Below are 18,440 nucleotides of genomic sequence, written 5' to 3'. Positions count from 1 at the left end.
GAAGTAGTATTAAAATAGCAAACAGAGCTCAGAGGAACCATAAAGCATAAAGCATACAGGGTGACAAGAGAAAGTATGTCTGGAACAAATAATTTATTATGGATAAGCTAATAAATGAATAATTCAAACCATGGTTAAGATAAATCTATAGAATAAGAAGAGAATAATAGCATGAAGCAGGGTTGGGCTTGTGGTTCAGTGGTAGAGCACTTGCCAAGCATGTGTGAGGAACTAGGTTAGATCCTCAGCACCACAAAAAGTTAAAAAAATGAAATAAAGATATTGTGTCCATTCACAACTAAAAGTATTTTTTTAAAAAATAGGATGATGAAGGGGAATAAAGAGGCAGGAAGGACAATAGCATTAAGACCTAAACTCTACCAGGTAATCCTGGAGCATAGTTAGTTTATTATTGAAACTGACCTACTTTCAAATCAGATGAAAAAGTTTTACCAACAACAACAACAACAAAATAATAATAATGAAATCACAACTAAAAGAATGATAAATGAAGACAGGGAGAGGGTTAATAAAAATAATTGCAATTCAAAACCAACATTTATTTCTGAGTTTCCTAGAAGGTAAAAAAAAAAAAAAGAGTGATCATCATTTAATTAAATGTAATATACTATTATCAAAAGTCATGTTATCATGTTATTATTCAGTGGAACACTACAAGAGGAATTTCTTAAATAACTTATTTCATAACAGGGACAAAGCTAAAGCACAGTCTTACCAAAAAAAAAAAAAAAAAGGCAATTCTTTATTACCAATAAAATGCAAATGCTAATATTTGATGGCACTTCTATGAAGGTTTTGCTGTAACCACTAAAAAAAAAATAGTGATTATAACTTTCAAACAAATTTGACTAGTTAAGACTTAAGCTAAAGGAATTTTCATTCTAAATGCTTCTTTAATTCACAAGCTATAAGTTGAAAATCAAGAGCTATTTAATATTACTCCAGTATAGCAACAAAAAACTAATGGAAACCCAATGTGGTGGCTCATGCCTCTACTACCAGCAGCCTGGGAGATCAGGGCAGAAGGATCACAAGTTTAAAGTCAGCCTCAACATCTTAGCAAGGCTCTGAGCAACTTAGCAAGACCCTGTCTCAAAATCTCAAAATAAATAAATAAATGGGCTGGGGAATGTTGCTCAGCAGTTAAGGACCTGAGGGTTCAACTCCTGGTACAAACAAAAACAAAAAAAAACAAAAATCCAAAACCCTAATGGAGGGACTTTAACATGTAATCTTGGAAGTTGTATCTCCATTCACACAAGAAAAGAAAAATAAACAAACTGAAAATCCACAATTTTTAGATTCATCAGAGAACTGAGGTCACTGGACAAGCCAATACTCCCAAAATTTAAGAGCAAACTAGATACAGAGAATAACAATTGACCAGAGCACAAAACCAAGAACAGAGAGCTCCATGGCAACTAGTACCAAGGTAGGAAAACCTATATATAATTAGCTAAATCCTGGAGGATCAATGTGGACAAATTTGAGAGTTAAAAACTCCAAGAGTCCAGCCTTTGGGGGTGCTGTCAAAGAAAGGGAAGGTTGGTGAAAAATCCCTTCCTGCCTGCCCCAGTAGGGACAGAGAAAGAGTAGCTATTTAAAAATACACAGAGTATTCTTTACTTTTTTAATAAGATCTGCTCTCAAGAGAAATTGTTTACCAGAGCCCAACCTAATAAGGTTTTGCCACAGCTAATGAATCTGGGGAAAAGAAATATCTTAACTCCAACAACCTCTAGCCTTCAAGAAATAAAATGGAGAAGCAATTATGAATGTAATAGTACAGAGGCACTAGTTTACCAAAAGACTGAGACCTAACTATAATACTGTAGAATGCTTCTTCTTCTCCCCCCATGCCTCACCCCCACACCAAAAGGGTTCCTATATGACAAAAGGGAAATACACGGAAAGAATTATACATGTCAGAGACTATTTCAGAAGTCACAGAAGTCTAGGGAAATCTAGTCAAACAAAATCAAGGCCACCAAAGAAATGTTTCATCTCTAACACCTACAACTACAGCAAACAGTAGACACAGCATAATCCCCAGGTTGATAAACAAAATCTCATGATAAAGGGCTATTTACATCATTCTTTTTACTCATTTGGTGAATTTTATGTTTCAATTTGGCTAAGCCATGGTACTCACAGTATCCAAAGCAGATGTTGTAATGAAAGTACTTTTTAGATGTGATTACCATTTAAATTAGTGGACTTTGAGTAAAAAAAGATTAGCCTCAATAATGTGGGTTGATCATACCTAGTCAACTGAAGGACCTAAAAAAAGACCATGGTTCCTAAAAAAGAAAGAAATTCTACCTTCAAGATTCCCTTAGGATTTGCAATACAATATCAACTCTTTACTGGATCTCCATTCTGCCAGCCTGCTTTGCAGAATTCAAACTTGTTAGCCCACAATTTAGTGAGTCAATGACTTAAAATAAGTGTACCTTAGCAAATAAAAGGGGAAAATAAATCATCATTTATGAAAGCCAATGTATTTGTAATAGAATGCTATAGCTTCTGAAGTAAACTAAAGAATGTTCACTAAAGCACTGCAAGCTTAATGTCAAAGGATAGTAAAAGAGTGCCAAAACTCTAAACAAACTAAAACGTTATTTCTCAAATGCTATCTTTATAGTATCAATTGTGATATTTTCCACATGGAAAATACAACTTTTGTTACAGTATAGATAGAAGTGTCCTACAAAAGCTATACTTAATGCAGAATACTCACAGGTGAAATGATTAGGTTATGAGAGCTTTATCCTAATCAGTCCATCCCTGCTTGAATGGTCTGACTGGCTGATAACTGTAAGCAGATGGGGTATGAATGGAGGAAGTAGATCACTAGGAGCATACCCTGGAAGAGTGCAACTTCCTTGTGGCCCTTCTCTGCAACCCTCTTCCCTGCTTCCAGATTCTGGACTGAGCAGCTTTCTTCTGCTGGGCTCTTCCTCCATGACCCCTCTTCCTTCTGGACCCCTCTCCTGGGGTCCAGAACTGGAGTCAGTCATCTATGAATGGAGACCCCTGAAACCATGAGCCTCAGAAAAACTCTTCCTCCTCTAAGTTGTTCTTGTCTGGTTTTTGGTGACAACAACAGAAAAGCTAACTTAGAACAATACTAGAGATTTATAAATTCCAAATTAGTGTGTCATACTGGGATCCATATTCCATAATAGAAAGAATTCAGATGAGTGTAGGGAAAGGAAAAATAATTGAATCTCTTATTGAAGTTAGTTTCAACATTTAGTTTTAATAAAACAATTTTATAATAATAACCAACCCTAGCTCCAGGTTCCATGATCCTAAGGAAAGAAAACGATTAAAAAATCAGAACAGCATGGCTGCCAAAAAGCTACCACTATTAACCCAGAAAAAAAATTTTTCACTGCTGTTTTTAAGATGTTTGCACTTTAAAAATGATTCCTAGACGCACTGACAATATACACGGTTGCAATAATATAATTACACAGTTGCACATAATTTTACAATCACATATTAACTAAATTGTGTAACTTGCTGACTATACATAAAATATAGACTTGTACTAATTCAAAATATACTTTTCAAAAGATGAAATAGATTTATCCAAGTTGTTGCTCATCCTTTATACAAATAACACTATATGTATATTTACAAGTTTCAGAAGTGAATTAGAGTGCTAATAATAAAAGGCAAAATTCGATAAAACAATAAATAATAGGCAAATACTACTAAAAAACTTTGGTATTACATTACCAAAGAGTTTAAACTAATAAATATCTTAGTCTGTTACTTCAGAAAACAAAGAATAGGCTATATGCACAGCATAATGATGGAGAGACTAACTACAGTGTTTTCAAAATCGTAATGCTTTCACATTAACAACCTGGATATTCTTAATGAACATTATTTCAAAAAATTAATAGTTTTAAAGATCTACTACCTGAAGTAAATATATCGATTTTTAACACTTTTATTATAAAACTAACCTGCTCCAATTCTTGTATTTTAGCATCCTTGACTTGCAGAATTTCTAGAACTTTTCTGTCTTTAGCTTCAGATTTTTGTTTTTCTCTAGAAAGAAAAAAATATATATGTAAAAGTTTATTAGTTATAATTGCTAACTAGTCCTTTAAATGTTTACATACAGATAATGAATATCACTTTAAGAGATAGGAAATTAAATTATCTTGGGTTGACAGCCCTTTCAGAATTAATCAGAAACCATATGGCAAGTGACAGCAACTTACAACTACTGACAACTAAAACAACTTCATATTAAGAGAACAGTTTCATTTCCATATTTATGTATATCATCAAAAATATGTACAATATAGTTTAACCTTGAATGCAATGACCAAAAGGTCATCACTCAAATTAACTAATAAAAAGTAAGTATGTTCATGGTAATATATTCATTTTATACACATAATTAGATTAAGGATAAAACAGTACCATTTTAAAGTAAGAGTTTCAAAGAAGAGACAGTCAGATTTGCTAATTATCAATATTTCATGAGTAGAACTTTTGAATTCTGACAGGTTCTTATATATTCATAGTCTCTGAGAATACCATTATCTAAACTAAATAGCAGTTATATACTCAAAACATAGTCCTCCAGGAAATAGAAAATTATAATACATGTAAATAATGACAATCCTTTAAAAACAGTTTTAAATAAGGAAAAGAGGAGAAGGAAAAGGAACAAAGGTCTAAGGAGATTATATAATCGGGCTAATACTGTTTAATTTACATCATAAATAGTAAGAAATATTCTGGATGCAGATACATAATTTAAAAAAAACTTTAAAAATAGGTAAAGCAAATAGGAATCTGTGCCTAAATCACTATATATCACAGAATTTACAGATAAGGAAGAAGAAAAAAAAGTAAAGAAACACAGCTAACTCCCTGAGGATCACAAACTAAGCAGAAATACAAAGTTATGAACAGGGATGAGGATGCTATTTGCTATCCTCCAGGTCCAGATGTAAGCTGAAATGAAAAGGAGCTTGGTTTCTGGAGATAATGAAAAGTAAATTGCCTAACTCATATGTCGAAGAATAACCAGGCTCATAATTTGAAAGTAAGACTAGGGTGGAGATCATAACTCAAGAAGGGAGGCTGCAGAAAGCTTCTGCATACTCTTGCTGGGAACTAAGACATCCATGAAAGTCCAAAACAGCAAAAGTTTATAATAGATTTGGAACCCTATTCAGGGGCTGGACAAAAATCCCTGTTGCTGAGGCTCTAAGTATAGCAAAACCTCTATGTCACTGTTGACCAAGGGCCCCGAGTTACCAATATAAAACCTATTTCAGGAAGGGTTTTAGGGTGAATTTGACAAATTAGTGACAAACATAAAATGTCTACAGAGAAAAAAATAACATTAAAGAGAAGTAGTAGAAACAGATAAAGGGAAAAAATAACAATTACAGCAACACCCCCTCTCAAGATATGATCACACACAAGAACAAAAATTCAAATTACAAGAACACCAACATACTGGCACAATTATCAGAAGATGAAAGCCTCTGGACAAAATGAATAAAACTAAGAAAAGGAAAAAAAATAAAATAAGTTAACAGTCCTTAAAGACATATAAGAATGACTAATATTAAAAACAAAACAAGAAATCAAACAAGAACAGGTGGTTATAAAAAAAATCTATTAAAAATCTTAAAAGTAAAAATTATAATCACTGAAGCAAAAAAACAAAACTAAAGTTTAGAACTAGACACCAAAAGAGAATTACAAAAATGCTAAAATAAGGTTATTAATGAAGTATTCACCCAGAACACTGCAGAGAAAAAGGATAATATTAAAAATATGACAACAAAGGCCAGGCACAGAGACCCATGCCTGTAATCCCAGGGGCTCCAGAGTCTGAGACAGGAGGATCGAGAGTTCATAGTCAGTTTCAGCAACACCAAAGTGCTAAGCAACTCAGTGAGACCCTGTCTCTAAATAAAATACAAAATGGAGCTGGGGATGTGACTCAGTGGCTGATTGCCTCTGAGCTCAATCCTGGCACCAAAAAATATATATATTTATATTACAACACAGCTGAGACATGCAGGTTTCATTGGGAAACTCACATATCTTAAAACATCCCAGAAGGAGCAATAGTGGAATGAAAAATAAAGCAATATTTTAGGAGGTAACTGATGAGAATGTTTTAGAATTAAAGAAGTCCTAAGGTTGAAAGAGTACTTGGCAGGATAATAATAAAAAAGCCACATCTAACATATCAATTCATTATTCATTCAATAAGTATTTATTGAGCATTTATTATAAGACAGGCATTGGCCCGGGAATTAGAGATAATACAGAAAACGAAATACAAAAAGGCTGTCTTCATGGAATGAATATTTTAGTAAAGAGACTGAAAATAAAGATACATAAGTGAATACATACTCTGTCAAATGGTTGTAAGTTAATAAGGAAAATAAATTAGGATAACTAAGAAAGTGATGGCAATAATCTTCCTTTCATTCCCAAGTAAAGTAAAAGGAAGGGAAAGGTAGGGTAGTACTATTCTACATAGGATAGTTAACAAATGACCACCTTAATATTTTAGTAAAGATCTAAAAAACGGAAGTGAGGTTCATGCAGATCTCAGGGAACAGTTTTCTAAACCATCAGACTAGTTTTAAGTTCGAAGACAATGAGGAAAGAGCATATAGAAGACATCCCTTATCCACAGGTCATGTGTTCCAAAAATGACCCTCCACAGATGCCTAAAACCACAGAGAGTACCAGACACTATATATGCTGGTTTTTTCCTTACACATACATATCTATCATGTAATTAATGTACAAATTTGGCACAGAGATTAACAATAACTAAAAATAAAATAGAATGATTTTAATCATATAGTTGTAAGAGAAGTTATATAAATGTGGTCTATTTATTCTTGGGATTTTTCTATTTAATGTTTTGGGATCACAGTTGACTATGAGTAACTCAAACCAAGGAAAGCCAAACCACAGATAAGGAGAAACAGAAGAACTACTATACTTGGTATATTCAACAAACAGCAAAGAAGTAAGTATATTTGTCGTACAAGAAACAAGTGAATGGTAGCTGAGAACAAATAGGTCACTGGAGATAATATGTGGCCTTCTAAGCCCCATGAAATGTGAATCTGATTTTCAGAAAATTGGTAGAGCAGAAGACAGTTCTGAGTTAAGAAATAACATATTACAAATTAACAGTTTACGAGTATCATACTGATTATTTGGGTTGAGGATAGACATTAAGAGTCAAGGATGAAAACAAAAGGACCTTAGGAAGCAATTGCAACACCCCAGAGGAAAGACACAGGTGAAATGAGCAAGATAATAAGTGTAGTAATGTTGAAAAGTGATAAAACTAGATATTCCGAAGTAAAGCTAACAGAATTTCCAGGTGCATTAAATATGAGATTTAGAAGAAAGAGAGAAGTCAAGAATGTCTCCAAAGTTTTTGTCTGGACAACTAGAAGGATGGAATAGATACGCTTTTAAATACAGAGCAGGAAATAGGAAGACTCTAGGATTTGGGGATTGTACATGCTAAGTTTGAGATGTTTTGATCAACATCCAAGAGAGGTAAGCAGTGTGACAAGTCTGAAATCAGTAAAGAAGTTAAGGTTAGAGACACAACTTTAGGAGTCATTCAAATATATTTTATCCAAATATATTTTTGATCATAAGAGTAGTTCTCCAGAACTGTGAGAAATAATTGCTATTTATGATACCCAATCTACGGTATTTTCTTACAGAAGCCTGACAAGGCCTCAAGTGATTCTGATGTACACTAATGTCAAACAGACCAATAATTTACACTTCTGTCAATAGATTGTGAATGATCCAATACTGCAAACACAGGTTATAAATTAAACGTAAACATCATATAGAACATAAACTTTAAAAGTATACCTGTGGCATTTTATAATTGAAAAAAACCCTAAAATTGATACAATGTTTAAATTTTGAACTCAGAAAATAATCACAACTCAAAATCTTTATGGAAATTTGTCCAGCAGCTCCTCCTGGTGGTATGGGATATCTAACATTTTCATAACAGGAAAATGCTCCCATGAGAAAACTGCTACAACATGAATACAATATTTTTTACTTAGAATAATAAGATAAAAAAGGTAGTTTCAAGTTTAAAAATCAACAATCTATTGGAAAAATTCAATTAAGACATTTTCTATATTTACAAAGCATTAAAAAGCTCCCCCCTCCAAAAAAAAGACACTGTCAAGAAGCTGATGATGATCAATGACTGAGACAAACTCCTGTTTAGCTAATTAGAACCACTGATGTGCAATAATGATGTGAGCTAAGAATATTTGCAGACTTCTTTAGGATGAAAAATGAAGTGAAGAAAGGCTGTCAAACGTGTACAAGTTTAAAGCTCCAATCACCTTTCCCAAGAGTACTACCCACTTAAATATTTAACATTGCCATTCTTGGCCACATGAATTATCATGCTAACTTTTTGCCATTTTTCTAAATTCAAAAAACTGAAAAATGATTCTAAATCATTAAGAAACAAAAATTTATTATGTTACAGACCATGTCATATATTATACAATATGACAGGATCGTATTTTCTGGGTTTGAGCCCATTTTTAATGAGATGTCAAAATGAAATATTAGAGTCTAAAAGAAACATTTAACTATAAATGAGATAATGATATTGGTATGAATTAGAAAACAAAGAAAATAGAAAAGCAAATCTTATTGAAGTTGATTATTCTTAACAGATAATAATTCACAAAATAAAGCTTATTGGACTATTCTCTCCATTTGAGTACAATATTAATTAAAATGAAGAATTTATGCATACTATTGGTTTTTGCTTTTAAAATAATCCTAATGTATAATAAACATTTACACTCTAAAACAGTAAGACTAATAAAAATGGAAGTTTAGGGAAATGGGAATTATTATAAAATGTTTTGTCCGTTTATTCATGAAGTATTTTAATAACCATTTTCCAATTTTGAATATATATAATGAATTACCACTATAATATCTAGAATAATATACTTAAACTTGAAAAAGAGATTATAAAAATATTTTACAGACATACTTTACTCCATAGTAAAAACAATTGGGGGGGGAAATACCACTAATACCTTGAATAAAAACAATGCAACAGATCCTAATACACAGAAAAATTTCATATAAAATATTTTAAAGGTTTATATCTATTCAATATATTTAGTTTGCACTGGTACATTATTTTATTTTATAATCCAGTCTTTGTTTTATAACCTAGAACTTAGATCTATTATATTTTATTTTTAAAAATAAAATAAATATTTAAAAGGAATCAGCCTCACACATGAAAAATGACATATTTTTCCCCTGTTCAATCAGGTGGGTCCAGAATAAACACAAAACAAAATTAGAATCTGGATCTGTAAATTATGGCATATTGGTGAATGTTTTAAGCAAAAAATAATTCAATAGAAAATAATTATTTAGATTTAATATATTACTAAATAATATTATTGAATACTCTTATGTATCAGTTAATTTCTAAATGTATCAAGTTGAAACTCAAAGCATAACATTTTGTTTTATAGTTAGAAATTAAATCACTATTTCCTGATTTTCCTATTTCTTCTAACTACATAGCCAGATATTTCTGCACATTTATTACACAGAACATTCACAAAGAAGTTAGAAAATACTCTGTATTATATGACTTTAATAATTGTGCAAATATTTTTTCACCCAGAATTTAGATGTCTCTTACAGTGTTCAAAAATATCAGCACTTCAGAACAGACTGTTTTAACATCTGCACATCACCAGGGTTGCCCCCAAGGATTTTTAAATGATGCCTGCCTGTGCTGAATAAAGTGCTAACTTGCACCTTGCATTTCATACTGTGTCCTGAGCAGCCATCCAGTTGGTACAACACCAGCTGAATTCCCACAGGCCACTGTTCACTCAGGCTTGACTGCAATTATCATGTCAATATTTTGTGCTCCAATATGCAGATACGCACACATGCAAACAGCATAATACTTTCATCTCCATGAAATGTTGACTTATGTTCAATGTTCTCGGGATGTTTAATGAAATTAGAATAAACTTCCATTACATGAAGATAATCATGATTATTTTACCTTAAAATAAAAATTATGCTTCTATATTGCTTTCTCCCATTATTAAAAGGCTAAATTTTTTAGGTAACTATGCTTCACTATATTCTCACAATTATTTAATTCAAAGGTCTTCATAAAAGTTAAAGACTATTTGTCAAGCTTCTTGCATCTATTGTAAAAGTTCAAATGTATTTCTTCACACTTTATTGCATGTTCTCTCACCTTGAACATTAGAGTAGTTCCAATTAAACATCTTTATGTTAGTACCCATGACCATTCATCCATATCTCTGCCTGGGCATTCATGGCTGCTGCAACAGGAGAAGTGCTCAGCAAAAATATATTTATGCCCTGAGTGGAATAGCCTAGCAGCAATGGTGCCAGATGGCAGAATTCTGGCAGCTACACTTCTGGGGTCTCCAACCAGCCATGCTACTGCCATGCTCCAAAATGCAACCTCTTTGCAGGCTGTGTTGGCTTAATACACATGGGACAGTGTACAACTATATAGCAGCTGTGCAACCCATGTGTTTAGGAGTAGAATGGAATAGCAGAGAAGTTTTCCCAGTGATGAGGTTATGAGTATATAGCATAACCTATAGCAACAGCCTGCTTTATCAAGCATCTGAACTTTCAACTCCAAATATAAATGTAAAATAATCTCTCATTTTTCTATGAGGTTAAATCTTTAAATACAAGTATTTCAAGGATATAGCATGCACATCCTATACAAACATACCATGAAAACCAAACATTATCTTGATCCTTATATTTCCTTTTATGATTTCCATTTTCCAGGATTGAGTTTTCATTTCTAGACCAGAAAGGAAGAGGTGGATTGGCAACTAAAAATAGGAGAGTGAGTATAAGAAAATATTAACAAGAAGTCTACTCAAAAGTACAGAATATTAAAAATAAATTAGACTATGTCTTCAAGATTTATATAAAGATGCAGCATTCATAACTACAAACCAGTAGGAAAATAAAGCAGTTTCTGTATAAGCTTCATTTAAAACATTTATAAGTAAAAAAATAAAGAAATTATCTTTGGTAAATCCTAATGCCAATTCAAGATTTTGACATACTTTGAATTTATGTTTTTTAATTCAAGTACAGTATACGTTATTTTTAGGATCAGTAATCTAAAATATAACATTAAGGAACAATAACATCAAAAGAACAAAGTTACTTTCGAAGTCTACTACATACAAAATGCTAACTGTCTTTTATTAAGACTCTACATACACTAAAAGGGAACTAAACCTATAAAATGAGATAATAATGACAATAATGTACTTAACCATTTTCTAGGCAGTATTACATTCCCTGTACATGTATTAACTCAAACGACTCTATTCTTATTTATATTTTACAGAAAAAAAAAAAAAAAAAAAAACACTAAGGCATAGAAAAATGAATGTTTTTCCCTGAGTCATTTAAATGACAAGCCAAATTCTAAAGTGGCCTAGCTCCACGTCAGTTTTCCTAACCACTAATCATTAAAAAAATTAACTTTCGGGGTTTCAAGATGGCGGCCTAGAGGGTGGCTGCATTACGTGTTGCTCCAGAACTCAGGATTCAAGAGAGGAGATATTGAGACGCTTGGGACCAACTCAAAGCAGCCGGGTGACTCTCACCCCCTGGGGGGGCATCCCGGATGGGACGGGGGTCCCGGAACGCAGGAAACTTTGTGAAGTAGAACTGCCGGCGAGACGCCCCTCCCCCCGCTGGAGCGCCATAGAGGAGGCCGTTCGGCACAGCGCTGGGACTCGGAGCAGCCACTGGGGCTCCGGCGGCTGCCCGGGGGAGGAGTGGCGGGGAGAACTGTGTGGACTCAGGACACCGGGGCCTGCCCTGAGGAGGAGGAGAGGAGCGTGGCCACTTGGATTCGGAGAGACTGCGCCAGAGCTGCAGGCGGTTGCCAGAGGAGAAGCCGCGCGGCGAGCTGTTTGGATTCAGAACGACGCTTCTGAACACCGGGGCCTGCCCTGAGGACGAGGAGGAAGAGGAGCAGCCGCTTGGATTCGGGTGACTATACGGGAACTACAGGCGGTTGCCAGAGAAGGGGCTGCGTGGCGAGCTGTTTGGACCCGGACCACTTCTGAACCCCGGGGCCTGCCCGGAGGAGTAGGAGGAGGAGGAGGAGGAGCGCGGCGGGTCCTTTGGACTCGCAGTGACTGCATTAGCGCTCCAGGCGGCTGCTCAGAGGAGAAGGCGAGTGGTGAGTTGTTTGGTCTTAAAGTGTCAGCTCCTGAACACAGGGGGGCTGCCTGGAGGAGAAGCGTGGTGGGACGCTTGGTCTTGAGGGGCCACACCAGAGCTCCGGGTGGTGCCCAGAGGACCCGTGCAGCGGGTCACGTGGATTCAGAGCCACTCAGAGGGACTGCTCCTGAACACCCGGGGGGTTATCTGGAGAAGGAGGAGGAACGGGGAGGGTCACTTCGACTCGGAGTGATTGATTGCCCCGGGCTACGGGTGGTTGGTGGGAGGAGGAGGCACGAAGTGAGTTTCTTGGACTCCTAGTGACCGCACCGGCATACTGGGCGGCTGTCTGGAGGAAGAGGCCTGTGGCGGGTCTCTGGGACTCAGAGCGATTGTTCGGGGCCACAGGTGGCTGCTCAGAGGAGGGGCCACGCAGCCAGGCGATTAGGTGCAGAGCAGGGTCCCAGGATCTAGGAGGCTTCTGGGTGGAAGAGCCGCACAGAGACAGGCTTAGGGCGGAGCGAAGGTTCCAGGCCTCTGGGCAAATTCTCTGAGGAGGGGCAGCCTAAGGAGATTCATCTGCGAAGGGTGAGGCTCCCAGGCCCAGGAGGTAGGGCCAGGCCCCTGGAAACTTTGCAGAGGAAGGCAGCCCAGCCCAGGCAGTAGCTGTAAATTGAGGGGAACCTCTAGGAGGAAACTGACCAGCGAGACCTCCCCACCGGGTGAGTCTTCCCTGCTGGGTGAGGTTTCCCACAAGGACGGTAAAACCAGAGACTCAGGCCCAAACAGGCCTTGCCTCAGCCCACAGCCTAGGTCCCCTTTGGATGACCATTGGTCAACAAGTGGAGGCACCTCTGCCCACTAGCAGGGAATATACCCCACCTGAAGGCCACCACTCCTAGAGAGGCAGCTTCCTTGTGGAGCACCGCATTATCAACCTCCTCCAAGACTTCAGCCTACTGAAGGTTAAGAGGGGATATATATATAGAAATCTTCAGGGTAATTGTAAATCAACAGAGGAAATCTGCAATATCTCAGCGGTCCACTGATATCTGAACAACATGAGAAAACAAGGAAAGAAAATGCTGCAAACAAATCTAGATGTTACATCAATAAAACCCAATGACAGCATGGCAGAAGAAATGACAGAAAAGGAGTTCAGAATGTACATAATTAAAATGATCAGAGAAGCAAACGAGGAGATGAAAGAGCAAATGCAAGCATTGAATGATGAGATGAAAGAGCAAATGCAAGCATTGATTGATCGCACCAATCGACAGTTAAAAGAGCAAATACAGGAAGCAAAAGATCATTTCAATAAAGAGTTAGAGATATTGAAAAAAAACCAAACAGAAATCCTTGACATGAAGGAAACAATAAACCAAATTAAGAACTCCATAGAAAGCATATCCAATAGGATAGAACACCTGGAAGACAGAACCTCAGACATTGAAGACAAAATATTTAACCTTGAAAACAAAGTTGAACAAACAGAGAAGATGGTAAGAAATCATGAACAGAATCTACAAGAACTATGGGATATCATGAAAAGGCCAAATATAAGAATTATTGGGATTGAGGAAGGCCTAGAGAAACAAGCCAAAGGAATGAACAACCTATTCAATGAAATAATATCAGAAAATTTCCCAAATCTGAAGAATGAAATGGAAAATCAAGTTCAAGAGGCTTACAGGACTCCAAATACACAAAATTACAACAGACCCACACCAAGGCACATTATAATGAAAATACCTAACATACAAAATAAAGACAGAATTTTAAAGGCTGTGAGAGAAAAGAACCAAATTACATTCAGGGGGAAACCAATACGCATATCAGCAGATTTTTCAATCCAGACCCTAAAAGCTAGAAGGGCCTGGAACAACATTTTTCAAGCCCTGAAAGAAAATGGATGCCAACCAAGAATCTTATACCCAGCAAAACTTACCTTCAAATTTGACGATGAAATAAAATCCTTCCATGATAAACAAAAGCTAAAAGAATTTACAAAAAGAAAGCCAGCATTACAGAACATTCTCAACAAAATATTCCATGAGGAAGAGATGAAAAACAAAGAAGCAAATCAGCAAAGGGAGGAATTATCCTAAAGGAATTGTCAAATAAAGGAGGAAACAAGTTGTGTCAAACAAATAAATAAACAAAATTTTAAAAATGAACCAAATGACCGGGAAACCAAATCATTTCTCTATAATAACCCTGAACGTTAATGGCCTGAATTCATCAATCAAAAGACACAGACTGACAGACTGGATTAAAAAGAAAGATCCAACAATATGTTGCCTGCAAGAGACTCACCTCATAGAAAAAGATACCCATAGATTAAAGGTGAAAGGATGGGGAAAAACATACCATGCACATGGACTCAGCAAAAAAGCTGGAGTATCCATCCTCATTTCCGATAATGTGGACTTCAAGCCAAAGTTAGTCAGAAGGGATAAAGAAGGTCATTTCATACTGCTTAAGGGAAGCATAAATCAGCAAGATATAACAATCATAAACATCTATGCCCCAAACAGTGGCTCATCTATGTATGTCAAACAAATCCTTCTCAATTTCAGAAACCAAATAGACCACAACACAATAATACTAGGTGATTTTAACACGCCGCTCTCACCACTGGACAGATCTTCCAGACAAAAATTGAGCAAAGAAACCATAGATCTCAACAACACAATCAATAATTTAGACTTAACGGACATTTATAGAATATTCCATCCAACCAAGAGTGAATACACTTTCTTCTCAGCAGCACATGGATCCTTCTCTAAAATAGACCATATATTATGCCACAAAGCTAATGTTAGCAAATACAAGAAGATAGAGACACTAGCATGTATTCTATCAGATCATAATGGATTGAAGTTAGAAATAAATGAAAGAGTAAAACACAGAAACTATTCCAACATCTGGAGATTAAACAATATGCTATTATATGATGAATGGATAACAGAAGATATTAGGAAGGAAATTAAAAAATTCTTAGAGGTAAATGAGAACAAAGAAACATCATATCAAAACCTCTGGGACACTATGAAAGCAGTACTTAGAGGGAAATTTATTTCATGGAGCGCATTTAATAAAAGAAGTAAAACTCAACAAATAAACAACCTAACACTACAGCTCAAAGCCTTAGAAAAAGAAGAACAGAACAGCACCAAAAGTAGTAGAAGACAGGAAATTGTTAAACTCAGAGCTGAAATCAATGAAATTGAAACAAAAGAAACAATACAAAAAATTGACAAAATAAATAGTTGGTTCTTCGAAAAAATAAACAAAATTGATAAACCTTTAGCCACACTAACAAAGAGAAGACGAGAGAAAACCCAAATCACTAAAATTCGGAATGAACAAGGAAATATCACTACAGACAGGATGGAAATACAAAACATAATTAGAAGCTATTTTGAAAATCTATACTCCAACAAAATAGAAAATTTCGAAGACATCAACAGGTTTCTAGAGACATATGAATTGCCTAAACTGAATGAGGAGGACATAAACAATTTAAATAGACCAATTTCAAGTACTGAAATAGAAGAAGTCATCAAAAGCCTACCAACAAAGAAAAGTCCGGGACCAGATGGGTTCTCAGCCGAGTTCTACAAAACCTTTAAGGAAGAGCTCATTCCAATACTTCTCAAAGTATTCCATAAAATAGAAGAGGAGGGAACCCTCCCAAACTCATTCTATGAAGCCAATATCACCCTGATACCTAAACCAGACAGAGACTCATCAAGGAAAGAAAATTTCAGACCAATATCCTTAATGAACATCGACGCAAAAATTCTCAACAAAATTTTAGCAAATCGCATACAAAAACATATTAAAAAGATAGTGCACCATGATCAAGTGGGTTTCATCCCAGGGATGCAAGGTTGGTTCAACATCAGGAAATCAATAAACGTAATTCACCATATTAATAGACTTAAAGTCAAGAATCACATGATTATTTCAATAGATGCAGAAAAAGCATTTGATAAAATACAGCACCCCTTCATGCTCAAAACACTAGAAAAAATAGGGATAGTGGGAACATTCCTTAATATTGTAAAGGCCATTTATGCTAAGCCCATGGCTAATATCATTCTAAATGGTGAAAAACTGAAAGCATTCCCCCTAAAAACTGGAACAAGGCAGGGATGCCCTCTTTCACCACTTCTATTCAACATCGTTCTTGAGACTCTGGCCAGAGCAATTAGACAAACCAAAGAAATTAAAGGGATACGAATTGGAAAAGAAGAACTCAAACTATCCCTGTTCGCTGATGACATGATTATATATTTAGAGGATCCTGGAAATTCCACCAGAAAACTCTTAGAACTCATAAGTGATTTCAGTAAAGTAGCAGGTTACAAGATCAATGCCCATAAATCCAACGCATTTTTATACATAAGTGATGAATCTTCAGAAAGAGAAATTAGGAAAACTACCCCATTCACAATAGCCTCGAAAAAAATAAAATACTTGGGAATCAATCTCACAAAAGAGGTGAAAGACCTCTACAATGAGAACTATACAACACTAAAGAAAGAAATTAAAGAACACCTTAGAAGATGGAAAGATCTTCCATGTTCTTGGATAGGAAGAATTAATATTGTCAAAATGGCCATACTACCTAAAGTGCTATACAAATTCAATGCAATTCCAATTAAAATCCCAATGACGTACCTTACAGAAATAGAGCAGGCAATTATGAAATTCATCTGGAAGAATAAGAAACCCAGAATAGCTAAAGCAATCCTTAGCAGGAAGAGTGAAACAGGGGGTATTGCAATACCAGATCTTCAACTCTACTACAAAGCAATAGTAACAAAAACGGCATGGTATTGGTACCAAAATAGAAAGGTAGATCAATGGTACAGAATAGAGGACACGGACACAAACCCAAATAAATACAATTTTCTCATACTAGACAAAGGTGCCAAAAATATGCAATGGAGAAAAGATAGCCTCTTCAACAAATGGTGCTGGGAGAATTGGAAATCCATATGCAACAGAATGAAACTAAACCCATATCTCTCACCATGCACGAAACTAAACTCAAAATGGATTAAGGACCTCGGAATCAGACCAGAGACCCTGCAGATTATAGAAGAAAAAGTAGGTCCAAATCTTCATCTTGTTGGTCTAGGACCAGACTTCCTTAACAGGACTCCCATAGCACAAGAAATAAAAGCAAGAATCAACCACTGGGATAGATTCAAACTAAAAAGCTTTCTCTCAGCAAAGGAAACTATCAGCAATGCGAAGAAAGAGCCTACAGAGTGGGAGAATATCTTTGCCAATCATACTTCAGATAGAGCACTAATCTCCAGAATCTATAAAGAACTCAAAAAACTCTACTCCAAGAATTCAAACAGTCCAGTCAACAAATGGGCTAAGGAAATGAATAGACACTTCACAGAAGAAGATCTACAAGCAATCAACAAACATATGGAAAAATGTTCAACATCTCTAGTAATAAGAGAAATGCAAATCAAAACCACCCTAAGGTTCCATCTCACCCCAATTAGAATGGCGATTATCAAGAATACAAGCAACAACAGGTGTTGGCGAGGATGTGGGGAGAAAGGTACACTCATACACTGCTGGTGGGGCTGCAAATTAGTGCAGCCACTATGGAAAGCAGTGTGGAGATTCCTTAGAAAACTTGGAATGGAACCACCATTTGACCCAGCTATCCCACTCCTTGGCCTATACCCAAAGGACTTAAAATCTGCATACTACAGAAATACAGCCACATCAATGTTCATAGCTGCTCAATTCACAATAGCCAGACTGTGGAACCAACCTAGATGCCCTTCAATTGATGAGTGGATAAAGAAACTGTGGTATATATATACTATGGAATATTACTCAGCCATGAAGAATGATAAAATTATGACATTTGCAGGCAAATGGATGAAATTGGAGAATATCATGCTAAGTGAGATAAGCCAATCTCAAAAAGCCAAAGGACGAATGATATCGCTAATAAGTGGAGGTTGACACATAATGGGGGGGAGGGAAGGGTTAGAGTTAGGGTTAGGGAGGGGGGCAAGTATGGAGGAAGGAACTACTGTATAGAGGGTAAAGAGGGGTGGGAGGGGGGG

General features: G+C 36.0%; 1 protein-coding gene across 15 annotated transcripts in view; it reads right to left on the bottom strand.

Moving 5' to 3' along the window:
• The window catches only part of CNTLN (centlein), a 376,749-nt gene that overhangs the window by 272,891 nt on the left and 85,418 nt on the right, over window positions 1-18,440 (bottom strand). For all 15 annotated transcript variants that reach the window (XR_013759640.1, XR_013759641.1, XR_013759642.1 and 12 more), the window contains exon 3: window positions 4,002-4,086. Coding sequence is in view for 11 of the 15 variants with exons in the window: in XM_079113162.1 (XP_078969288.1) it covers window positions 4,002-4,086 (85 nt within the window). In the remaining 4 variants the exon portion in view is untranslated. The remainder of the gene's footprint in view (window positions 1-4,001; window positions 4,087-18,440) is intronic.

Source organism: Sciurus vulgaris, assembly GCF_902686455.1.
Source record: "Sciurus vulgaris genome assembly, chromosome: 15".
NCBI lineage: Eukaryota > Metazoa > Chordata > Mammalia > Rodentia > Sciuridae > Sciurus > Sciurus vulgaris.
The sequence above is the reverse complement of the archived record's forward strand: the minus strand, read 5'-3'. Positions and strand labels throughout refer to the sequence as shown.